Raw genomic sequence first — 26920 nt, forward strand, 5'->3', positions numbered from 1 at the left:
AGCTAGCATATGCTATACATCTTACGAAGTTTGCTGTACTGCTTCTGGGGCTATTATTTTTGTTTCCCTTCTCCATACTCCATCATGGCCTTTTATGTCTTCCGTAATTCTCCCATCTCTGTTTCTCTTCTCCTGATGCCTGTTCTTGTATCTGTTTCACATCAATGTCTGTGCTATCCCTAGCTTGCAATGCTGCTACTCATTTCCAGTCCTGTTTTTCTAAATCCTTTGCTGCCTTATCTGTCCAGCTGTTATCTTTCTGTGCTTGACTTTCAATCCTCCTATAGGCTTGTATTTTTATTAGTAGCCTGCAACCCCCTAGAAGCAGCTATTAGATTAAATCTCTAATTAAATTCTCATGCTGTATGTGTCCTCCGCTAGAAGTTACGAAAGCATGCCTACTCCAGGCTGTCATGTAGTCATGTATTACACCAAATGCATATCTGCTATCAGTACAGACGTTAACTTGCTTCCCTTTGCCCCACTCTAAAGGTTTAGTTAAAGCTAACAACTCTGCTACTTGTGCTGAATTATTCCTGGGAATTGGTTCTCCTGCAGTCATGTACCATTCCTTTGCATGTGGGGTTCTGCCTAACATATCTTCTCACTCCATCTACATATAAATTAATTACCCCTTCTCCTATAAGTGGTTATTTTGCTAAACCCTCACTTGTTCCCTCAGTCATTTCTGCAACACATTCATGCGCTGTTCACTACAATGTCAGTCCTCCTGTGGGATTTTCTCTTGCATCCCTGCTGATTTCTACATGTCTATCTCGCCAAGAGATTTGCTTCCCATTTTGAACATCTTCCATCACAAACTCCCTTCAATTTCCCAGCTTCCAGGAGCTGGATGCTTGTGTGGGGACAATGGGGAATTATTTTTCCCATCAGGGTGAGAGGCTCTGAAACACTTACTACCCACAAGGCACATACTAGTGCTCGTACGCATCGATGCATGCCTCTGGTGATGGAATCTATTTGGATGGGGTAATACCCCACTGGTCTTAACTTATCCCCTTGCTGTTGGACAACTACTGTGGCTTGTATTCCATCATTTTCTTGACAAATGTGAAGTGGCTCAGTGAGACCTAGTAATCATCATGCAGGAGCCTTTGCCATAGCTCGCTTTTAAATTGGAGAAAGCCTTCCTTCTTTCCCCATGCTATCTTTTCATTGCTAGCCCTTTTTTGCTATTGAAACTCCATTCTCTAGCTTCTCAATTACTGAATTCTATTCAGTGTGTTTCATGACATTTTTGAAACAATAATCAAACCTTCTCATTTGATTCCAGGCAGTGACCTATTTTAATTGTTTGTTCTTTGTCTTAAATAACATTTTTAAGGTAGCTTTAAAACCACACCTTTTCCTATGTCAGAATTGTCTCAAATTCAAAAAAGCGTTGTGGGTTTTCAAATGTCCATTAGTGTCTGTCGTTTGTCTTTAAAAAAAATTTGTTCCTTTGTCCATAGCTATCACCTAAACTGTTGTTTATTTGTTTCTCCTCACTTAAAATCCTTTTAAGTGTCTCTTTTTATCACCATTATCCATCAAATGAATCCCACTTTTAATTCTGTCCTACTCTGTTCAGCAATCACCTGTCCTATAATGTCTCTTCTATTATCCTATTAACTTCCCCATATCTCATTTGTACATTTCGTACCTGTTCCGTTCCTTTCATGTTTATCTATTCCACTGGATTATTTCCGTCCTCTCTAACTATAATAATCTGGCAGCCTAGGAGCAGACTTTCCCATTGAGCCCGCCTTGCATTTGATACACTTTCCTACAGTTCCATGGCCTGGTAGGTATGGATATGATCGGCGCAACTTGTGGGCCTAAGGGCCTGTTTGTGCTGTAGTGTTCTATGTTCCCATTTTTAAAATTTGCAGCAGGGTGTGTTCTGTGTTCTTAACTATTTCTCCCATTCATATGATTGGTTCACTAACTTCGGACACCCACTCCATGCTGCTGGGTAACTGTGGCAGTGTAATAATTCTCATCACTTTGGGACAGCCCTAAAACCGGTGCTGTTACAAAAAGTTAAGAACATAAGAACATAAGAAATAGGAGCAGGAGTAGGCCATCTAGCCCTTCGAGCCTGCCCCGCCATTCAATAAGATCATGGCTGATCTGTTGTGGCTCAGTTCCACATTCCCGCCCTCTCCCCATAACCCTTAATCCCCTTGCCTGTCAAAAACCTATCAACCCGCGTCTTAAATATATTTAGCGAGGCAGCCTCCACCACTTCAACGGGCAGAGAATTCCAGAGATTCACCACCCTTTGAGTGAAGAAGTTCCTCCTTAACTCCATTCTAAACTGCTCCCCCTTTATCTTGAGGCTGTGCCCTCTAGTCCTGCTGTCCTTTCTGAGCGGGAAGAGCCTCTCCACCTCTATCCTATCCATCCCATTTATCGTCTTATACATCTCAATGAGATCTCCCCTCATTCTTCTAAACTCTAACGAGTACAAGCCTAGCTTATTCAGCCTCTCCTCATAGTTCAACCCCCTCAACTCCGGTATCAGTCTAGTAAACCTCCTCTGCACTCCCTCCAAGGCCAAAATATCCTTGCGTAAGTGCGGTGACCAAAACTGCACACAGTACTCCAGCTGTGGTCTCACCAGTGCCCTATACAGCTGCAGCAAGACCTCCCTAATTTTATATTCAATCCCCCTCGCTATAGGGGTAAGGCAGTAGATGTGGTATATATGGATTTTAGTAAGGCGTTTGATAAGGTTCACCATGGTATGCTTCTGCAGAAAATGCAGATGTATGGGATTGGTGGTAATTTAGGTACTTGGATCAGGAATTGGTTAGCAGATAGGAGACAGAGGGTGGTGGTTGATGGTAATTATTCATCATGGAGTTCGGTTACGAGTGGTGTGCCTCAGGGATCTGTTTTGGGGCCACTGCTGTTCGTAATCTTTATTAATGATCTGGATGAGGGTATAGTTGGGTGGATTAGTAAGTTTGCTGATGACACCAAAGTCGGAGGTGTGGTAGATTGTGAGGAAGGGTGTCGAAGTTTGCAGGGTGACTTGGACAGGTTGCAGAGCTGGGCCGCGAGGTGGCGGATGGAGTTTAATGCGGAGAAGTGTGAGGTAATCCATTTCGGTAGGAATAACAGATGTGTTGAGTATAGGGCTAACGGGAGGACTTTGAATAGAGTGGAGGAGCAGAGGGATCTAGGTGTATGTGTACATAGATCCCTGTAAGTTGGGAATCAAGTAGATAAGGTTGTTAAGAAGGCATACGGTGTCTTGGCGTTTATTGGTAGGGGGATTGAATTTAGGAGTCGCAGCGTCATGTTGCAACTGTACACAACTCTGGTGCGGCCGCACTTGGAGTACTGTGTGCAGTTCTGGTCCCCACATTACAGGAAGGATGTGGAGGCTTTGGAGAGGGTGCAGAGGAGGTTTACCAGGATGTTGCCTGGTATGCAGGGGAGGTCCTATGAGGAGAGACTGAGGGATTTGGGGTTGTTTTCACTGGAAAGAAGGCGGCTAAGAGGGGATCTTATAGAAACATATAAGATGATTAGAGGTTTAGATAGGGTGGATGGTGATAGCCTGTTTCCTCGGATGGAGAAATCTAGCACGAGGGGGCATGGCTTTAAATTAAGGGGGGGTAGTTATAGGACGGATGTCAGGGGTAGGTTCTTTACCCAGAGGGTGGTGAGGGACTGGAATGCCCTGCCTGCTGCAGTTGTAAATGCGCCTAGTTTGGGGGCGTTTAAGAGATTGGTGGATAGGTTTATGGACGAAAAAGGAGTGGTTTAGATTAGTGGGTCAATGTTTTTTTTAAAAAATAAGACTGGTCGGCGCAACATTGTGGGCCGAAGGGCCTGTTCCGCGCTGTAATGTTCTATGTTCTATGTTCTATGTTCTATGAAGGCCAGCATCCCATTCGCCTTCCTGACCACCTGCTGCACCTGCAGGCTGGGTTTTTGCGACTCATGCACAAGGACCCCGAGGTCCCTTTGCATCGTCGCATGCTGCAGTTTTTCGCCATGTAAGTAATAGTCCTTCCTACCATTATTCCTACCAAAGTGGAAAACCTCACACTTGCTAACATTAAATTCCATTTGCCTGTTCCTGGCCCATTCGCCCAGCCTATCTAGATCCTTCTGCAGACTTTCCACACCCTCCGCACAATTTGCTGTTCCACCAATCTTGGTGTCATCAGCAAATTTCGACACCATACACTCGGTTCCCTCCTCCAGATCATCTATATAAATGGTAAATAGCTGAGGCCCCAGCACCGACCCCTGGGGCACTCCACTAGTCACCAACCGCCAATCCGAATAGCACCCATTGACCCCCACACTCTGCCTCCTATTTGACAACCAATCCCCTATCCACGCTAACACCCTACCCCCAACTCCATGCCCCCTGACCTTCTGTAATAACCTCTTGTGTGGCACCTTATCAAACGCCTTCTGAAAATCAAGAAACACCACATCCACCGGCTCTCCTCTATCCACCGCCTGAGACACATCCTTATAGAACTCCAATAAATTTGTCAGACACGACTTCCCCTTAACGAAACCGTGCTGCGTCTGCTCTATCAAACAATTCTCCTCAAGATACCTCGCTATTTTCTCCTTGATCACGGATTCTAACATTTTACCTACAACAGACGTTAAACTAACTGGCCTATAATTCCCTGCCTTTTGCCTGCCACCCTTCTTAAACAACGGCGTAACATTAGCCGTTTTCCAATCTTCTGACACTTCCCCGGAATCCAGCAACGTTTGGAAAATAATCACCAAGGCATCCACTGTCACCTCCGCCATTTCTTTCAGAACCCTCGGATGCATTCCATCCGGTCCTGGGGACTTATCCACAATCAGTCCCTCCAGTCTTTCGAGCACTGCCTCTCTAGTAACAATAATGTCATTCAGGCCCTCCACTCCTACCATCTTTCCATCACTAACACCCGGCAAATTATTCACGTCCTCCTCCGTGAAGACCGATACAAAGAAGTTATTCAAGGCCTCAGCCATTTCCCCATCCCCTACCACTAAGTCCTCCCTCTCATCCTCTAAGGGTCCAACGTTCACCCTCGTCAGCCTCTTCCTTTTTATATATTCATAAAAACTCTTACTATCCTTTTTTATATTAAGCGCTAGCCCAGCTTCATAGTTTATCCTACCCTTCTTTATCAACTTCTTTGTCATTCTTTGATATTTAAACCTCTCCCAATCCTCTTCTCGCCCACTACTCTTAGCTACTCTAAACGCATCCGCTTTTAATTTAACACTTTCCTTTACCTCCTTCATTATCCACGGCTGATTATCCCTCCTCCTACGATCCTTTTTAACCATCGGAACAAATTTCTGCTGAGCACTAAGAAAGATCTCCTTAAAGATCCTCCACTGTTCCTCAGCAGACCTACCTTCCAATGCGCTCCCCCAATTAACATTCGCCAATTCCTCTCTCATCCTATCGTACTCCCCTCTGTTCAAACAAAGGACACATGTCCGGGAACCCACTTTCTCCTCCTCCATCTGCACCAGAAACTCCACCATACAATGAGCAGTCTTCCCAAGAGGATCCTTCACCACAAGGTCCCTAATTCTACCCCCCTCATTACATAACACCAGATCCAAGATAGCTCGCTCCCTCATTGGCTCCAACACACACTGTTGAAGGAAACTATCCCGGCAGCATTCCAAGAACTCTTCCTCAAGCCCACCGCGTCCAACGTGGGTCGACCAATCAATATGTAGATTGAAATCCCCCGTAATTATCGCCGTTCCATTCCTGCAGGCCGCATTCATTTGCACGTTAATAGCCCGCCCCACCTCCAGATCATTATTTGGGGGCCTATAGATGACACCCACCAGCGTCTTCCTCCCTTTGCTGTTCCTAATCTCCACCCACAACGATTCCACTTTCTGCTCCTTGGCTCCTGTATCATCCCTTACTACCACCCTGATGCTATCCTTAATCAGCAGAGCTACGTACCCCCTTTTTCCTTCCGCCTATCCTTCCTAAACCCTTGATACCCCTGTACATTCAGCTCCCAGTCCCTGTCACCTTGCAGCCAAGTCTCTGTAATGGCCACCAGATCATATCCATTTGCGCTGATCTGCGCCATCAGCGCATTCACTTTATTCTGAATGCTTCGTGCATTCAGATAAAATGCCTTCATCCCAGCCTTCGCCTGTACCCTATTAGCCGGAACGCCACCAACCTTACTCACGCCCCCTACTCCCTTTATTATTGGGACATCCACCCACACACACACACACACACACACACACACACACACACACACACACACACACACACACACACACACACACACACACACACCAGTTAGTTTAAAGCTCTATCTACAGTCCTATCTACACGATTCGCCAGGACTCTGGTCCCAGCACGGTTCAGACCAACCCCATCCCACCTGAACAGATCCCACCTACCCCAATACTGGTGCCAGTGCCCCATAAATTCAAACCCATTCCTCCCACACCAATCCCTGAGCCACCCATTCACTTCCTTAATCTTATCAACCCTACACCCTTCTGCACACAGTTCAGGCAGTAGTGCAGAGATAACCACCTTGTCGGTTCTACTTTTTAATTCCATTCCCAGCTTTTCATACTCCCTCTCCAGATCCTCAGTTCGAATTTTGCCTACGTCGTTGGCACCCACATGTACTACAACGACCGGATTCTCACCCTCCCACTCCAGGTTCCTCTGCAGCCCAGATGCGACATCCCGGACCCGAGCATCAGGCAGACAACACACCCTTCTGTGCACTTTGTCATTGTGACAAAGGACAGTGTCAATACCCTTAACCACACTATCCCCAATTACGACTACGTTCCTTTTCACCTTCTCTTTGTCTATGTCCTGTGTCTGCATCACTGTACCGTGTGCCTAATAAGGGCAAGGGCAAATGTAACCTCACTTTCCCCCACCTGTTCTATTTTTTTGTACCTCCTCACTAGATGTTCCCCTGATGTCCCCCTCCCCGCTAGATTTTCATTGTTATAATTTTTACTAAAAACGTACAAATAAATTTCTGAATGTCTCAAAGCTACTGCAGATCTTGAAACACAAGAATCCATCCAATCTGGGATGGAATGGGTTAATTCTCTGCTTGTTTCAGAAGGATGTGGAGTTAAGTTCTCAAATGGATGTAATTAAGACATGAGTCTTTTTGTTGCGTGGCTTCTTAGTTCTGCTGCTCAGAGCATGCCAGGAGTCTGTCCCTGATACCCCCCCCCACATTAAGCGCACCCAACACCTCATGTCTTTGTCTACTGTGTGGCTTCTTGGCTCCACTGTACAGACAGTTGTAAGAGTCCGTCTGTTCTCCCCCCAGTGCAATTTCTTTACTGATACCACTCTTTTTTTCGCAACTCCTCACACTTGTTCGGGTAAGTCAACTTACAGCTCTGATGGCTTGACACATTACTGCTCTACCCACACTCTTGTAGGAGCGCCTCCTGCTGCCGGATTCCAGTCACTCTTGCCTGTTTGCAGTGCCTGAGTTGTTGTGGGATCTTTTCACGGTAAGTAATGCTAAAACTTAAGTGGTATACAAAGGCTCACGAAGCCAGTGTGCTGGTTAAAGACATTTTTATTTGGCCAACTATCGATTGGAGAATGAGCATTGGGCAATCCAATGCCTTACTGAAAGAGAAGGCCTTGAGCATTCCAATACATTCTAAGTTACAATGCATCAAACAGATCAATTATACGCTTATCAAGTTTTACTTTCCCCACCTTTCCGGTAGTCAGGAACTAATCATTATTGGTACAAATCGATCACTGTTAACAATTGTCATATAAGAACATAAGAAATAGGAGCAGGAGTAGGCCATCTAGCCCTTCGAGCCTGCCCCGCCATTCAATAAGATCATGGCTGATCTGTCGCTGCTCAGTTCCACTTTCCCGCCCTCTCCCTATAATCCTTAATCCCCTCTCTTATCAAAAACCCATCAACCCGCGTCTTAAAAATATTTAGCGAGGCAGCCTCCACCACTTCAACGGGCAGAGAATTCCAGAGATTCACCACCCTTTGAGTGAAGAAGTTCCTCCTCAACTCCGTTCTAAACCGCCCCCCTTTTATCTTGAGGCTGTGCCCTCTAGTCCTACTGTCCTTTCTGAGCAGGAAGAGCCTCTCCACCTCTATCCTATCCATCCCATTTATCGTCTTATACATCTCAATGAGATCTCCCCTCATTCTTCTAAACTCTAACGAGTACAAGCCCAGTTTATTCAGCCTCTCCTCATAGCTCAACCCCCTCGACTCCGGTATCAGCCTAGTAAACCTCCTCTGCACTCCCTCCAAGGCCAAAATATCCTTGCGCAGGTGCGGCGCCCAAAACTGCACACAGTACTCCAGCTGCGGCCTCACCAATGCCCTATACAGCTGCAGCAAGACCTCCCTACTTTTATATTCAATCCCCCTCGCTATGAAGGCCATATATCTTAGTCAATTTTATTCTACCTTCTGACATCATGGAATTTCACTAGTCCATGGAATCCAGATGTTTCTTCCTCTTGTCTCATAGCAATCTCAGATGCTTAGCTATAAAGGTCAAAGTTACTGTTCCCACCAATTCTTCTTTGCATCAATAGTTGAACCTGACAGCATCAATGACTGACAGCTAATATTCTCATGTCTGAGAAGAACTATCTTATCAGGACAGTTTGAATGGTCCTGTTCATAAAATGGCTTTGGGAACCATATTGTAACTTTTGGTAATAAAACTATGCATATTCTGTGGTTTCAGTGTCCCAAAGAGTATGGTTTGTCTGCTAAATTTTCATCTCATGATGCCTCACAGCAGCCTGCCTTTGGCTAAAGTGTACAATTACTTCAAAAATACATTTTAAAATCCAAAATACATGTTTAAACCAGAAATACTTATTCAAATCTCATACTTACTTAAATCTCTTACTGTGTTCATACAGTTTTCATGTAAATAGTTCTCCTGTTAGACTGAGAGCCTGATCTGAGGTCATTTCACTCAGTGCTGGTAGCTTTATTAGTATTCTAAATTCCTGATTATTTGAAATTTTTTTAACTTATTATGAATTTCTCCAGTAGGAGCCTTTGGAGAAGAGTGATCATAATGTGATAGAATTTCATATTAAGCTTAAGTATGATGTGGTTAAGTCCAAATTAGGATAAATAAAGATAAATGGGAATAGGGTAAATTGGCCAAGGTTGATTGGAAAATGAGATTTAGACAATGATGGGTGACAAATAGTCACCGTATGTTTAAAGAAAAAACATAATTCTTAACTAATGTACATTCCCTTAGAAAGCTTGACTTGAAATGGTAGAGCCATGGATAACTAGAGAAGTTAGGGATAGCATTAGATTAAAAGAAAAAGCTTACAATTTTGCCAGAAGAGTAGAAAACCTATAGATTTGGGAGGACTTTAAAATCACAAAGCATGACTAAGAAATTCATGGAGGGAGAAGCTACCAACAGATAAAATGAGATTATATGAGTTTTTACAAATATGTAAAGGGAAGAGATTAATGGAACTACAGTTGGATCCCTTTAGATACAGAGGCAGAAGAAATTATAATTGAAGAAATTGCAGTCTGTGTACAAATATTTTGTCTGCCTTTACGTTAGAAATCACAACATACTGTGAATTGTGGTCTAATGAGCTAGAAACTTTATTAGTAGCATAGTTATTGTGAAATATTAATGGGAAATGGCAAATCCCCTGGGCTTTAGAAAGTGGTTGCCAAGGTGGATGGATTGGTTTTGATTTTCCATAATTCTTTAGATTCTAGAATGGTCCCTGTGGATTGTGGGCGGCATGGTAGCACAGCGGTTAGCATTGCTGCTTCACAGCTCCAGGGACCTGGGTTCAATTCCCAGCTTGGGTCACTGTCTGTGTGGAGTTTGCACATTCTCCTTGTGTCTGCATGCGTTTCCTCCCACAGTCCAAAGATGTGCGGGTTAGGTTGATTGGCCATGCTAAAAATTGCCCCTTAGTGTTCTGAGATGCATAGGTCGGAGGGATTAGTAGGTAAATATGTAGGGATATAGGGACAGGGCCTGGGTGGGATTGTGGTCGGTGCAGACTCGATGGGCCAAATGGCCTTTTTCTGCACTGTAGGGTTTCTGTGATTTCTGTGACAGTTAATATAGTTGTGCTTTTCAAGAAAGGAAAGTGAAAAGCAACTGCACACCAGTAAATTTGAAATCGATAGTAGGAAAGAGGCTAGAATCTTTGGTTAAATGTGTGGCAGGAGGCACTTGAAAGAAAAAAAAATGTAATTTTCCATGTTGTATTGGTGACTCTGGCAAGGCTAGCATTTGTTGCCCATTCCTAATTGGTGAGGTGGCAGAGGTGAGCTGTCACCTTGAGTTCCTGCAGGCCATCTGGTGCAGGTACACCAACAGTGTTGCTGCAAAAGGAGTTGCGTGATTTTGATCCTGTGACAATGAAGGAACAGTGACGTAGTTCCAATTCAGAGGAACTTGCAGGAGATGGTTTCCTATGTGTTTTTTGCCCTTGTCCGTCTAAATGATAAAGGTTTGGAAGGTGCTCTTTGAGTTGCTAGATTGTACACACTGCTGCCACTGTGCTTGGAGTGAAGAAAATGAATATTTAAATTGGTGAATGGCATGCTGATAGCGATGACTGCATTGTCCTGGATAGATGTAAGTTTCTTAAGTATTGGAGCCACGCTCACCCAGGCAAATGATGAGTCAGAAAGTGAGATACTCATTCCAAGTTCCCAGCTCTTGTAGCTACAGTATTTATGTGGCTGGTCCAGTTCAGCTTTTGGTCATTGATAATCCCCAGATGTTGATGTAATGCCATTGAATGTTGAGCAGAGATGGTTAGATTCTCTTCTTGGATGTGGTCATTGCCTGGCACTTATTTGGCATGGGTGTTACTTGCCATTTATCGGCCCAAGCCTGAATGTTGTCCAGGTCTTTGCACATGGACATGGGCTGCTTCATTTTCTGAGGAGTTGTGAACGGTACCGAACATTGTACAATCATTGTTGAACATCCCACCCTTCTGACTTTATAATGAAGGGAAGTCATTGATGAAACAGGTTGGGTGCTACCCTAAGGAGCTCCTACAGTGATGGCCTGGAAATGAGATGATTTGACCTTCAGCAGCCACAGCCATCTTTCTTTTTGCTAAATATGACTCCATGGCAAGTTCCTCCTGATTCTTGTTGACTTCAATTTTGCTGGAACTCAAGCCACAGCTGAAAAAGTAGAATCACCACTGTTTTTTATAAAACAATTATTAATATATCTATTGAAGATATTTTTGTGCATGTAACTAGTATGGTAGTTAAGGGCAGCCAATAGATATAATATGTTCTGATTTCCAGAAGGTACCACACAAGAGATTGCTACACAAAATTTGGGGTTATGAGATTAAAAGTAATATATTGAGGAGTGATCAACTACCAAAAAGAGTAGGAATGAGCAGGTTAATATAAGAACGGAAGGGTGTAACTAATAAGGTACCACGAGGATCAGTGCACGAGCCTCTGCTTTTGACAATCTTTATCAATAATTTAGATAAAGGACATGAGTATAATATATCAATGTTTGCTGGCAATACAAGGCTAGATTATAGATTTGAGAAAGTAGTGGCAGATAAGGTATAATGTGAGTAAATTTGAGATTGCCCACTTTGGAAGGAAGAATAGAAAAAAACAATTTTTCTTAAAAACATGAAATATTTTGACATTGAGGGATTGTGAAGTCCTTGTGTAAAAATTACAAAGTTAATATGCAGGCACAATCAGGTATTATGTTAGCCTATAATGCAAGGCTTCAGGTGAGGTGGGGAAGAGGGGAATCGACTTGATGCAATTTTATTGTGCTTTGGTGAGACCACGCCTGCAATACCGAGTACAGTTTTTGTCTGCTTATCTGAGCAAGATATACTTGCCTTAGCCAGGTACAATGAAAGTTCACTAATTTTCCTTTTACGTGAAAGGGTTGTCAAACAGAGAAGTTGAGTAGAATATTCTGTGTTCTCCTGCATTAAAAGAACAATAGATGATCTCCAATGCATAAAATTCCCAGGAGGTAATGTGGCTGTTCTCATTTAAAAAATGTATTTCTTTTGAGCATTCTTGGGATGTGAGCATTGCTGGCAAGGGCATTTATTGTCCAACCCTAATCACCCTTGCCTTTCACGATCTCCAAATGCCCAAAGCACTTTACAGCTAATTCAGTACTTTTGAAGTATAGGCACTCTTAATATGTAAGAATACAACAGTTCACTTGCACGGAGCAAACCCCCACATTTAACAATGTGAAGTAGTGTCATCAATCGTTTATGTCCAGCTTGAACATTAGGTGAGGCCTTGGTGTATTGTCTCATTTGCAAGCTGGCACCTTGTACAAAATTTCTCAGTACTGCAATGAGCTTCACTTTTGTGCTGAAGTCTCTGAAGTGGATGTTCAACCTGTGCCTCATTGGTGAGAATGCTGCCAATTGAGTCACATTTAATAGCTCCCCTAATTGGAGGGTTTAGAACTAGATATCAGCAATCCAGAATAAGATGTCAGCTGTTTCAGATTAAGATTTTTAAAAGTGTCTTCACTGAAAAACTTGGGTCTTTAGAATTCTTTATCCCCAGGGAGCTTTGCATGTTCAGTCATTGAGAATATTCAAGACAGAGATTTTTAGCACAAAGGAAATCGAGTATTATGGGGATAGGATGGAGAAGTGGAGTTAATCTAGAAGTTCATCCATGATCTTACTGATTAGCTGAGTAGGCTCAATGCCAAATGACCTACTTCTCTTTTAATGGTTAACATTGCAAAGGTGGATCAAAGGTTGAAATTTCTGATTGTGCCTTGTAAACTTATACTTTTGTAACGGCGAAACAAACTGATGGAATTATAGAAATGAAAACAGAAAATGCTGCAAATTCTCAGCAGATCTGACAAATTGTGAAAAAGTGTTTCAGGTTCATTACTTTTCATATGAAAGATCATCAACCTGAGGCATTAACTCTCTTTCTCTCCACAGATGCTACCAGACTTGCTAGCTTTTTGCAGCATTTTCTGTTTTGACTTCAGATGTTCAACCTCTACAATATTATGCTTTTGTATTAGTCCCAGGAACACTGAAAATATTGTGTTTTCTTCACTCTTTCTAGGCCCATCTACCAGATATTAAGGTTCATGCTTACTTCGCCCCAGTTACCCCTCCCCCTTCAGTGGGTGGCAGTGGACAACGGCTATGCAGATGCTGCATTATCCTTTGACATGAGGCTTTGAGTTCAAGAAATACTATGAAAGTGAGTTGTTCTTGCACTGGTGATCTTGAGACTTCTATCTGGAAAAAAGTTATTGGAAGAAATCACTACGCAGCCTAATTTAACTCCACGTCAATCTTACTGAAATAGCAAGGTTAAAGGAAAAAGGTCTAAATTTGGACCAAGAGTTAAGGGGAAGGTTTGGAGTCTATGATTATAGAATAATGCCCGTCCATATTGGTAATGCTTCTGTTTAAAATCCAATACAAATCCCATGTCCTCCTTACCCTCCCTACCATTATCTTCAAAGTGATGACCATTCTGAAATGAATTCACTGTTCAGTAATGGTGCAGACTGCTTCATTAACCAGTTGCATTGTAATATGTCAGGCATGTAGTCAAATTGGTTAATGGGCCCTAGGAATCAGAATATTGAAAGACATAAAGTTTGGGATCATTCTTTTATTTCTCTACATGTAGCTGTGATATTAAAGGAAAGGTCTTTGTTTGACAGCAGTTAGGTTCATAAAATAATGAGACTGCACTTTTTCTCAATAGGGCAGACATTTTCAGTACATGTTGCCTGATTTGATAACTACATGTGTTGAACATCTTGTTTGAGCGGGATACAAATCAGTAGTACTTTTCTGTGAAAACGCAATCTGTTTATCTGAAGTGGCTTGCAATATTTAACTGGGTCTAAATATGAATAAGGCATGATTGTTTCTAGGATTAAAGCCAATTTTAAAACTTCATCCGCATATCCCAGTAAAAGTGTAATTTTGGGATTCAGAATAAAAGACTGTTTCCACAGTGGTCAGTGAATGTTTCTGTTTTCTGTCCATTTTTGCAGAGAGGCACTTTACAAGTCTTTCTACAACAGGAATAATAAATTCATATTAAAACCTGACCGAATCAGATTAGAATTTATTTCAATTAAATTTACCTAATATACATTTTATCTTGAATCTTATGGCGAAACAACAAAGTTAATATCCAAAATATCAATAATGTATACATTGGAAATTGACACAACTGGATTCTTATGAAATGTTTATAACTTTACTGTAAATCTTACAATCATATTACTAAAATGTAATTTTAAAAAATGGAATAAAGTAATAATTACAATTTCTTTGTCTAGCATTTCTCTGCAATGAACTCAGCATGTTGTCAAACCTGGTGGAATCCAAATTTAAATGTACTGTAACCTTGAGGACCAACAATTTAATCTGAGTACGCAATTAAATTATAGGGTTTCTGTAAAAAAGATAATGGATGTGGATGCCACACGAACAGTCACATCAGGATAAAAACAGGTTTGATATGGATAGTGAATCTAAGTGTATATTCGGTGCAAGTGACATTCCAGCTGTAATAATGTGAAACTATAAATTTAACTGCTATTGTATCATTAACTATCATTGCTGTTTCATGAATTTCTATAGCTACACCAAAATTGTTCAATCAAATGTTTCATGCACTTAGATTTGCAGGATTTATTTTTGGTAATTGGGCAAGTTAATAATTTTCAATAAGTTAACCACTAGCCACATGGTTAACTGAGAATCAAGTTGAATTTCTGATTGATAAATGGAGAAAAATACCACTGTTAAACATGTGATCTCAGTATTTAACTTGCATGGCAGCTGCCTATGGTCTTTAATCTTTTTGTGGGTTTGTTGGTAAAATGGTAAGATGAAAAGCAGAGTGTGTGTGTTTTTTTGATCGAGTTCTTTTCTTGGTTACCGCATACTAGTAAATGATTTGAGTAAAATTTACAAAAATCTACCTCACATCTGACAGCAATCATAATTTTATTCTGCCTATAAATAAGTACTACATTGCAATTCATGATTCAAGTAATGACATTTGTTTTAAAATGTTCACAATTCCTGCACCTTTTTTTAGTATAAGATTGTATTTAAACTAACTTTTCTTTACACAACTGTAACTTTTCATTACACTGACTGGGGTTGTGATTAGAGGATGTTTTGAATATTGATCCTGTTTTGAAATTGTACATTTCTAATCCAAAAACCATTGTTCTAAAAAGCAACACAAAGCAGTTTTAGCTTGAAGAACTGAGGATGAAGATAAAGTAATATACGACTGAAATAAGAGCAAATGTTGGAAATAGCTAAATACTACAGGGTGAGTAACTCCTGATACAAGTTCTTTTGTCCAAAACATTGCCTACAGCATTTTCTGTCACTTTCTTTTCTTGGAATGCAGAATATTTAGTCTGGCTTTAGAAAAGGTAATAGAATGTATCTAAAAATCATCCAATGAATAATGTAACAATTTATGGTAAATTGCCACAGGGTTCCTTTCTGTGTGTATTTATTTCTAAGTGAAATTGTAATAACGTAACAGACTTGAAATTAATTCTCAAATAAGCTACAAAAAAAGTGATAACAGTGGACATTTTGTCTATTATCCCTTTCCTCCTATCATTCACTGCTGAGAGCCTTATACATAGCATTTGCTCTTTGCAAACTCAGTGGCATAGACTTGATTTTGTGCAATTGTATAAAACAAGTGAGAGCAAATGACCTGGTCTGTTTTTTATCTTGTCCTTCCTCTACTTCCTCTGAATATCAGGTGCAACTCAGTTTTGGTCACCCCTCCTAATCCGTTGCATTGTTAAAGTCTCCATTTTGTTCATACTTCTGTGAAATACCTTTTGGATTTTTTGCTACTTTAAAATAAGCTATATTCTCTATCACTGGCAACTAGACTTACCATTTAATTGTTGAAAACATCCTAACATTTTAAAATCTTAAAACATGTGTACTCCAACCAACCAATTTATATAGTAAGCATATTAAATGCTTCAGTCCTACTAGTAGAACACGTTATCTGATCAATCCAAACTTGCAGAATACTCAACATTGTTCACATTTTATTCTGACACCTTAAGCAGATCATATGGTCAGCCTACAGTCAATGCAAGTCAGCATCATGTCACTTCTGTCCATGCCATTTTAATGCATGTCTTCTCAATGTAAACCAGAGAGTCACCTTTGTTTTCTGTGATATTTTGACATTCTTACATTTGTGATGGTTAAATAGAATTAATGTACTTTGGGGGTTTCAATTTAAAGTTCTACCTCTGCCAATTCCATGAAGCAATTGGGTAAAGGTTTTGTAATGGTAGAGGGGAGCTACAACAGAGCCATGTACACAGCAGGTAAACACGCCCTTTGCTGAAAATGTTTGCAATGTGAACTTCCAGAAGGACACAGAGAGGATTTTCCACCAGCCTGGAGCATTTTGCCTGTTAATTTTAATGTGAAAAATTCCAGCCAGTATCTATAATGTTTTCCAGTAACTCCAAATGAAACAAACAAAAGCTCCTGTATATTTTACATAAATAAAATGGCCTGCCAAGAGAGACAGTAAGGTGCAAGACATCTACATTCGAATCTCATTGAAAGCAACAGCTTCAAGGAACAGTGAGACCTGTGTTTGGAGAAGTGCCTTTGTGCAATGTGGTTTGCTGTAGGCTTGCCATAGCCATATAACATCTGATTTCATCCTTTACATATAAAGACTTATGAGCAGAAGCTGTTTCATCTACTACCTGGAACATGGTGTCTGGAGAATGCAGTTACAATTGTGTGGATTCTGATCGCTGTAAGCGAGCCAGCATTTGTAAGAAACAGCAGAGGACAATTAAAACCAAATTGTAACTTTGTAGAGGGCATTGATTACTGGGAAAATCAGTACGGTTTTGAATATTCCAGTATTGGCTCCGATGAAGATGAGCGCAGATTTGAAAATAAATTGGAAATTCTTCCAGTCTCAATGGCAGCATTGTGAAATTGTCGGAGTTAAACAAAAAACCTCAACAAACAAGTGTAGCAACTTACCACTGCTGGGGAAGAAGTGCTACAAGCTGTATTGCAACTTAGACCTCACTGTGGAACAGAAAAGCCAGTCTTGGGGAAATTACAGAAAATCCACTTTGAATCTTTTTATTAAAAAAAGAGACATGCTATCAAAGCTTTTCATCTTGCACTCTTCAAGACAGATTGACAATAGTAAAGCTAACAACAATTTATACTGCACGAGAAGAGACTGCTGAGAGGCAAATGGGCTTTGATAGAGGCATTGCCATGGAAAATGCACCACGGAACAGTTAACTGCCTAAATTCAAACTAGGCAATTAGTTCCGGTCAAGGCATTGCCCCGAAGAATGAAACTGGAAATGGTGGTGCCCCATGCTTTCATTTAGTTGAAAAAGTCACCAAGGCATTGACATGCCCCTTCTGTCTGCAAAGGGCAGGGCTCTATGTTTTAATATCTGTAACTTCTAGCATATGAGTGACTGCAAGCCTGACAGTCTTAAATTGGTTAGCAATGTAACTCTTTGCATAGTCAAGATTGTTTAGTAAGTGCTGTCCAATCATGGAATCACATCTAATGTTGGATAATGTTTTGAATTTTGCAATCATGGGTATGCCTGTCAGTACCTTGTCTATTGTGAACAGCCGAAGGAACGTGCTATTACATACGATCTGCCAGTTGTTGGGATGAAAGGCATACCTGATAGCACGCTGGCACTGAAGTTCATATAACACATTTCTTCTCATTTGTGTGATAGACATAAAGTCTTCCTGGCTTGACAGCAGCATCCTGTTAGTGGAGAATACCACTCATTGCTCCTGGAAATTGCAACGTGAAACGCTGGCTTTGCCTGTTGCTCAAATCTTTGAGACACCTTACCCTTCCAGTATAATCTGAGGTAAACCGGATACTTTTCGGGGCCTTCAGGCCATTCATGGGTTTGCATCATCTGCAGTGAAAAATGATCTGAACGGATTGGCCTCTGTTCCACAGGATGACTTTGTGCCCTACTTCAGCAAGTTTGTAGTGAGCAATTGGCTTCTATCGTATTGACAAGGTTGCTGATAAAACCAAGCTTAGTGTGTGGAACTGCAAGTATCCTACTTTATATGTTTACCAGTGAGTTAGGCTTGCAGTAGTAGAGAACACACTGCAGATTTTTCACCTAGCACATGGGAATTTTAATTTCCATTTCAAAGAAGAAATTAAGCACAGGACAGAGCCTATTAAGGTGAGGAAGGAAATTCTTTCTTACAGCTTGCAGATTCAAATTTAGCAAATGTATCATCTACGTATTGGTATTATGCAAGGGATCATTCCATCAAAGATGTGTTTCTTATGGAAACCAACAAAAGATGTTCGCAACAGCTGGATCTGGAGCAGACCCTATGGTGACAATCCCATTGGCTTTTTCAGCAATCTTTTGAATAGGGCGCAAGCCATTTGCTCATTGTGCTACCTTGCTGCAGGAGAGTAGCTATCCCGATCAGATCATTGTTTGTATAGTGTGCAAACTCATATGCATAAGGCTGCCACTTTTGGCCCTGAAAAGTGCTCGGTCTACCTCCAATTAGCTTGCAAGGGAAAGGTGTCTCAAAAATTTGACTAAAGTTTAGGAGTCGGGAGATAATGCTGCAGCTTTAAGACCCTAGGCAGACCCCACTTGGAGTACAGTGCACAGCTGTGGTCACCTCATCACAAGAAAGATGTGGAAGCTATTGAAAGGGTGCAGAGGAGATTTACAAGGATGTTGCCTGCATTGGGTGGCATGCCTTATGAGGATAGGTTGACAGAGCTTGGTCTTTTCCCCCTGGAACGACGAAGGATGAGAGGTGACCTGATAAAGGTTTATAAGATGTTGAGAGGTATAGATTGGGTGGATTCTCAGAGGCTATTTCCCAGGGCTGAAATGTCGCTACAAGAGGACACAGGTTTAAGGTGCTGTGGAGTAGGTACAAAGGAAAAGACGGGGATAAGTTTTTTTCACTCGGTGGTGGGTGAGTGGAATGGGCTGCCATTGGTGGTGGTGGAGGCAAATTCGTTGGTGTCTTTTAAGAGACTTCTGGATGAGTACGTGGGATTTAATGGAATTGAGGGTTATAGATAGGCCTGATAGGTAGGGATATGATCAGCTCAACTTGTGGGCTGAAGGGCCTGTTTGTGCTGTAGTTTTTCTACAAGGAAAGTTCTTTCTACAAGGAAAGATGGTTCTAAAAGGAAAAACTAGCTTTTTCATGCTGCTACTATGCAGTAACAACACAAGTGACATTGTTCATTAAAAGGATACTGTCATCAAGCCAAAAGGATATTCTGCATACCATGCACGAGCAATGGGATATATTAACTTCAGTGCCAATTGTGTAGGCCGTATGTCCTAATGACTGACACATGAAAAATTCTTATCTGTCTTAAATGGGTGACTGCTTAGTTTTCCCAGTCCCTGTGGCACAGGGTCACCACATTCCATTGATTTCCATCTGCATAGTTTTTTCCCCTACTGGCATAACTGAAGTATTATGTACATAAAGCATAGGTAAGTCATGTGAGGTGCCTACTGATTGTACACAGTATTGACAGTGAGAGCCATACACTCCCTTAGCATCCAAAGTGTAAATATTTTGTTTTTGCCTTTTGAAGTTGATAGTTCTATTAATTAAAAATGATTAAGCTTTTTCTGTAACTCATGAAATATTTGGAATGTATTGTATTAAATGTATTTAATCTTCATGCGTCTGTTGTCTATGTTGCACTTGAGGACAAAAGAAAATGGAGTTACAGCACACGGATTAGTTGTAGTCAAGGCTAGTTTATTGAGAAATTGTTCACTGCACAAAAGCTTGGGTTAAATTGACCAAGAGCCACTGAAACAGCCGATGACATCACAAACTGAACATAGAACAGTCCAGCACAGTAGAGGCCCTTCAGCCCGCAATGTTGTGCCGAGCTATGTCTAAACCCAAGATCAAGCTATCCCACTCCCTATAATTCTGGCTACACTCAAATGTGACAATACGACAACACCTTGACCCAATATGTAACATCCCTGCTCCATTATTTCTAAGATCCCACAACAACAAATAACTAATGTATATATGTTTTTTGTGACTGTAAAATTACAAGGGCAGGCAATGAACCATTGCACAATAATAATAGTTAATGGGAAAAATGATCTATGGGTGAGGATTTCTATTCTGCACTGACTTCCCATGCACTTCAAGGATTCCCAGCCTTAGAGGTCCTCTCAGGATCTTCTGAGGATGTCCTCTCAGTGTAAGTCTCTGATGCAGAAGAAGACTAGTAGCAGCGATAGCTCCTTCAGCAATCTTGTTCTCTGTTGATGGACCCAAAGTTACAGTCATAATATCTGGTAGTATGGATGGTGGTTCATCCAGAGATAGTTCTGGTGTACACAAGGCTGGTATGCTGATGCATGTAGCAAACAACTGATCTGTGTGTCATTTCCACACTATCTCATCTTCAGTTTGTACTGTATAGGAGATGGGGCCAAGTTGTGTCAATACCTTTGCAGGAATCCACTTCTCACTGGTGGAGTAGCTGTGCACCAAAGCATGCTCCTTGTCGAAACAAGCATTTTGGATTGAACTTCTCTCAAGATTTGCGACTGCTGATTGCGTTCTACTGTCTTGGACTTCTGCAGTAGAAGTAGATCAAAGATAGTTCTTGGCTTCCTCTTCAGTAGAAATAAAGTTGGGGAACTCTTAGTAGTTGCATGTGTAATTTTGCGATATGTCACCAGAAACTGTTCAGATGCTGATTTAATGAACCTTAGTCCTTGGAGGTTTTCAGCACATGAACATGTGCCCTTCATTTGTACCCACAAAGTCAATGCGTAGATGTTGCAAGGTGCTTTAGGCCATTCTCATTGATGTAATGGGGACAATGGCAGTGTGTTCCTTACCTGCGCACATGACTAGCACAGTCCTGTTTTTTCCTTGATTTGAGCATCAAGTCCAGGCCATCAGAAATAGCTCCTCGCAAGTTATTTCATTCAAAGTATAAATGGATGTTCTTCAAGTAATTATTCCAAAACTCTTGCAAGTTTGAAGGAATTATTACCCTCATCCCCCATAACAGGCATTTGCTCTGTACTGTCAACTTTCTGGAAGTATATTGCTTTCAGTTGGGATGCCCTTTACCCTCCCTTTTTACACAATTTCCAGTACCTTTCCCATCACAGGATCATTTCCAGTCTGCCATTGGACTTGGGTTGTAGTCAGTGGGACATTATCTATTGGAAACATTACTAGGTGGTATTTGACCAGCAGGCAAAGGCAAATGTGACCATATTTCAGCAATAGCATGGCTTTCTGACTGGCAATACTTGATCTCGTAGAAAAGTGCTGATAGTATTAAAGACCGTTGTTGCAGTCTGCTCACTGCAAGTGAGGGAATACTCTTATGCAGTCCTAAAATAGCTGTCAAAGGATGGTGAACTATCAGTAATATGAAGTGATGACCATAAAGGTAGTGATGAAATTTCTGCACTCCAAAGATGATATTCACTGCCTCCTCCGGCTGAGTGTAATTTGATTCAGCAGTTGTTAAGGTGAGTGGCTTAAAAGCTATTTGTCTTTCTTGCCTTGAAGGTGGTATATGTGACACCACCACTTCAACTCCATACAGTGATGCATCATAGGTGAGTTGTAATGGTAACCTTGTCTAAAATGTACCAATGCTTTTTTGACTTCAGTGCTTCTTTGCCTGATTTGTATGTATTTTCGCAGTCTGGTGTCCATTGCCATGCTTGTTTGGCGCAGAGTTGGTAAATTTGAAACATATTTTCCATAGTTAATTAGCCCTAGGAATGATCGTAGTTGTGTAACATTCATTGGTTGAGGAACCTCTAAGATAGTCTTTACTTGAGTGCCTTGTGCTAACACTTGCAATTGATCACATGGCCTAAGTATTGTATTGACATTTGAAAGAAGTCACATCTATCTTTCCTGACACACAGACCATGCATCTGAATCATTTTCAATGTGGCTTCCAGGTTACATATGTGATCCTGTTCATTGGTACGAGTGATCAATGTTTTCATGGTAACATTGTATCCACTTAAGGTCTAGTCCATGGTCCATTGAAATAAAGCAATGACGTTACCCCAAAAAGTAATCTGTTATAACAGAATAGGTTGTTATCTGTTATGATGGTGAGCAGGTATTCAGATTCAGCTGTGACATTCATTTGTCGGTAGGTCTGCAATAGGTCGCTTTTGCTGAACGTTTGTCCTCCTGCTGGATTGGAAAACAAATCCTCAATCGATGTTAGTGGATATTGATCGACGCACAAAATGGAATTAGTTGTTTTGAAATTTCAGCAACTACATCTGGTCCCATCCTGTTTTATTACAGGCATGATAGGGGTTGTCCAGTCACTGGTAGTGACGGGTTCAAAGACTCCTGTATCCATACGTCTCATTTAAGTCTGATTCAGATATATGGCATATATAGCTGTATATATGGCTGTTAGAGCCTGAAAGACTTCTTCCAGCTGGCTGTTTTGATCTTGAATGTCACCTGAACTCTGTTCATGGAACCAAGTGTGTCCTCATATACACTACCGTATTTTTTGAAGATGCTCTGTGAATCTGTTTGAGAATCAACTAACCTGTTCATAGCATTCCAATTCAACTTTATCTTCTCTAGTCAAGAACAGCCAAAAAGAGTTGGAAAACGTCCTTGGATAACATGGAGTGGCGGCTCTGCAGTTTTCCCACTTATCTGTGTAGAGTATAGGGCTAACGGGAGGACTCTGAATAGTGTTGATGAACAGAGGGATCAAGGTGTATATGTACATAGATCCCTGAAAGTTGGGAATCAAGTAGATAAGGTTGTTAGGAAGGCATACGGTGTCTTGGCGTTTATTGGTAGGGGGATTGAATTTAGGAGCCGCAGCGTCAAGTTGCAACTGTACAAAACTCTGGTGCAGCCGCACTTGGAGTATTGTGTGCAGTGCTGGTCCCCACATTATAGGAAGGATGTGGAGGCATTGGAGAGGGTGCAGAGGAGGTTTACCAGGATGTTGCCTGGTATGGAGGGGAGGTCCTATGAGGAGAGACTGAGGGATTTGAGGTTGTTTTTGTTAGAAAGAAGGCGGCTAAACATATAAGATGATTAGAGGTTTAGATAGGGTGGACAGTGATAGCCTTTTTCCTCGGATGGAGAAAGCTAGCACGAGGGGGCATAGCTTTAAATTAAGGGGTGGTAGTTATAGGATGGATGTCAGAGGTAGGTTCTTTACCCAGAGGGTGGTGAGGGATTGGAATGCCCTGCCTGCTGCAGTTGTAAATGCGCCTAGTTTGGGGGTGTTTAAGAGATCTGTGGATAGGTTTATGGTTGGAAAGGGATTGGTTTTGGTTTGAGGGTCATTGCTTTTTAATTGGTCGGCGCAACATCGTGGGCCAAAGGGCCTGTTCTGCGCTGTAATGTTCTATGTTCTATCTCTGCTTTGATTGTGATGTATCCTCTTAGAGGCACACTTTCTTCAGTGTAGGTCCTCAAGGTTACATCTGCTGGATTTAATGGTAGGTGATTCAGTTTTCCCCTTTGTGTCTCAGGTGTGGACCTCCATTTTTATAGCCTGTACATTTAATTTTGGAACTGCCCAGACTGATATGATTATCCTTGAGTTGGAAGTATATTTAACTTCAATTCCTCATCAAATTTCATATGCTATGTCTTCATTGTCCAGATTTTATAAATTCTTCAGATGGAATTCCTTTTAGGTGTATCCTGATTTTTTTTTTTGAGTTTGAGCATTCTTTCCTGGAGAAGCTGATTTCCTGTAGCAAGCTTTTGCTATATAACCAATTTTGCAGTAGCACCAGCAATCAACATGTGAACGGCCCATTTGTGCACAGCGATGACATGCCTGTTGCTGGGTAGACTCCTCTAGGTGGCGCCCATGTTATGCTCATGCTTGCGTCGAGCTGGGAAGCTGTCTTAGCAACAGGCTCCATTGAAATGGTTAAAGACTTAAATTTCGCTCAGTTAGCAATTTCTGCTGTGGACCCTCATTCCTTAGGCCACAAATCAAATTATCTCTAATTGTATCATCCAGAGTCACCAAATTTGTTATGTTCCACAAGGTGCCACAAACTGAGCAATCTTCTCTTCTTTTACTGACTTTATTTATGTAACCTAAAGCAGTTATGTAATTAAGGGTTTGGGTGAATAAAGGTCCTCCAGTATCTAAGTAAATTTCTGGTATGTTTTGCAAACAGGTTTCTTGGGCTGAACTAAACTTCAGAGTAAGTTGAAAGTTTTACTGCTAATGGTACTAAGAAGAGCAGGGACTAAAATGTCCTCTGCATTCTTATTTCCCAGTATATAATGTTCTATGTGAGACTTCCAGTTCTCAGATTGTTCCTCAAATGAGCCAAGCATTTTTGCCATTTTTACTAGGTTACCAGGATCTATGCAGTAACTTTTTTCCAGAAGCTTCTCTTCATTTCAATGCAAGGAAAATCTTTTTTTAAACTCTATCTCCATGCCTTACTTAAACAACACACAAGGTGAACTCTGCATCCTAAATGCCTCCAATTTCTCTTTTTGATAGAGACCTTTCTTTTTGCCCCACTACCTGCTGGTCCAATGTCAAGTGTGATCATCAGAAGTATTAAGGAGATTGACTTTTCAATGATTAAGGGCAGCTCTTAATTTTTCCTTCTGCTGGAAGAGAAGTTTTTAATCTGCTCCTTGTCACCAGTTTTCTTTTTATCTGTTGTACATGTTGCACTTGTGAGGATAAAAGAAAGTGAACTTGCAGTATATGCGATGGTTGCAGTCAGCAGGTCCTTTTATTGTTACTCACTGGACAAAAATGTGGCTAAACTGCCTAAAAGTCCATGAAATAGCTGATGATGTCACGAAGTAAACATGTGACTAGACTCTTAAAGTGTCAGCATACTAACGCAACACCTACCCAAATATAAAAACAGGGGACATGATTTCAATCTTGTAGCCCACAGAAATGAAAGAGAACCATTCATTCAGCCCACACGTAAACTCAGAACCCTATACAACAGGAAGAAAGACCTGCAGTTCCAAATAGTAGATACGAAGCTAAATCTACACACCTCAGCTGAAACATGTCAAAAGCTTGTAATAGCAACCTTTCATGAACCAGATGGGGTTTGCAGTATTTTGTGCACAATGCAATTAATTGCTGAATGAATCATTTCTAAAATTACGAAGTTGTTTTCACAGATATAGAACATCTTTCCAATATCATGTGTGACCAATCCAAATTTTCTAAAGGAGTGTTCCAGCTGCTTGAGTTTTGCCTGAAAGAAAGACAAGCTTCTAAAAAGGGGAATAATCCAGAAAATGACAACTCCTACAAAATGAATTCACAGCGTGGTAGCAGTGAAACAACCTGGAAAGCTTTGAAGGGATTTCACTATCTGATGCCAATCATTCAAGAACTTTTGGCATAACTTGATCTTTACTATCCGAGAGGCGAGGGATGGATGCAGGCAAGTGATTTTGAATTAAAAGCAGCAGATACCTGGCTCTGTTCTGGATACCATTCAGGTGGTACAGATGGCATTTCTTCTGCTCTGGAGGAGTCTTAATGATGACAATATGAGATAGTTAATAATCTTGAAAAAGGGCAGAATTAAATGTGAATATAAATGCATGGATTATAGTGAACTGGAAGCAGAAATTGCTGTAGGGGGAAACATGTCTCAAGCCAGAGCAGGACTGGATACTTAATGTCCTGGGTTATAAGACTTTTAGAAGAAATGGCGGGTAGGAAGGGAGGAGGTGTGGCAGTCTTGGTCAAAGATAGTATCATAGACTTTAGGACATGCAGTTCCTGAATTAGAATCTATATGGTGGGAGGGGTGACTTTTTGTTTGGCGTTTATTATAGTCTTGCAAATAGTATAAGTAGAAGAGAGCATTTGTAGGCAGATTATGGAAACCTGTGGGACAAGTAGGTAAGTGATAGTTGGGGATTTCAATTAACCTAAGGCAGATTGGGAAAAGGGGCACAAAAGGGCACAAAATTCCTGAAGTGAAAGGAGAACTTCCTGGAACTGTGTCCAGTCCTGTCAGGGAGGAAGCTGTGCTGCAGCTGGTCCTGGGAAATGAGACAGGCCAGGTGAAGATCATCAGAGTGGGGAAATAGTGATCATGATGTAATAAGATTCAATATTAACTTTGGAAAAGAATAAAAATAAATAGTGGATTAAAATCATAGCTTGGAAAAGGGTGAACTTTAGGGGTGTAAAATTTGAACCAGAGCAAGTTGATTGGAAGTGCATTTTGGTGAGTAAAACAGTGGATGAAAATTGGGAGACTTGAAGGAGAGAGGAATAGGGGTGCAAGCTAGGAACATACCCATGAGAAATAAAGTATCCAAAGCTGGAGTATCCTGTATGACTAAAGATAATGATGAGAAAATAGGAAGGAAAAAGAGACATATGATGCATAATAGCAATAGAAATCAGGAAGAGGATCTCAAATATAGGACAGAGGCTAAGGCTGGAACAAGGAAGGCTAAAAGGAAGTATGAGGAAAGAATGACAGCCTGTGCTAAAACAAATATGAAAATGTTATTTAAACATATTAATGATAAACAATTAGTGAAGGATAGAGTGAGGCCCATAAGGGACATGCAAAGTAAACTGTTCACTGAAGAGAAGGATATGCAGAGATACTAAATGAGTACTTTGCATCTGTCTTTAATAAATTAGAAGATGGTGGCAATGGGCCAGTTGAGAATGTGGGTGTTGAACAACTGAGCAGTATACTGATAAAGAGGTGCTTAAAAAAGCTGGTAGTACACTAGGTAGAGAAGTTACCA

The 26920-nt window shown here is 41.1% G+C and overlaps 1 protein-coding gene across 6 annotated transcripts in view; it reads left to right on the forward strand.

The window, feature by feature from the left end:
* Positions 1-22772, forward strand: part of LOC145346439 (F-box/LRR-repeat protein 2) — a 199102-nt gene extending 176330 nt beyond the window's left edge. The window contains exons 16-19 of one of the 6 annotated variants that reach the window (XR_013887695.1): positions 13137-13277; positions 14380-14554; positions 15292-15389; positions 16567-19816. Coding sequence is in view for 4 of the 6 variants with exons in the window: in XM_080193638.1 (XP_080049764.1) it covers positions 13137-13244 (108 nt within the window). In the remaining 2 variants the exon portion in view is untranslated. The other 5 variants (XR_013887694.1, XM_080193638.1, XM_080193637.1 and 2 more) reach the window with 5 other exon arrangements.
* The last annotated feature ends 4148 nt before the right edge of the window (positions 22773-26920 follow it).

The sequence above is a fragment of the Carcharhinus amblyrhynchos genome, chromosome 8 (genome assembly GCF_965287045.1).
Source record: "Carcharhinus amblyrhynchos chromosome 8, sCarAmb.v2.hapA, whole genome shotgun sequence".
In the NCBI taxonomy this organism is placed as follows: Eukaryota; Metazoa; Chordata; class Chondrichthyes; order Carcharhiniformes; family Carcharhinidae; genus Carcharhinus; species Carcharhinus amblyrhynchos.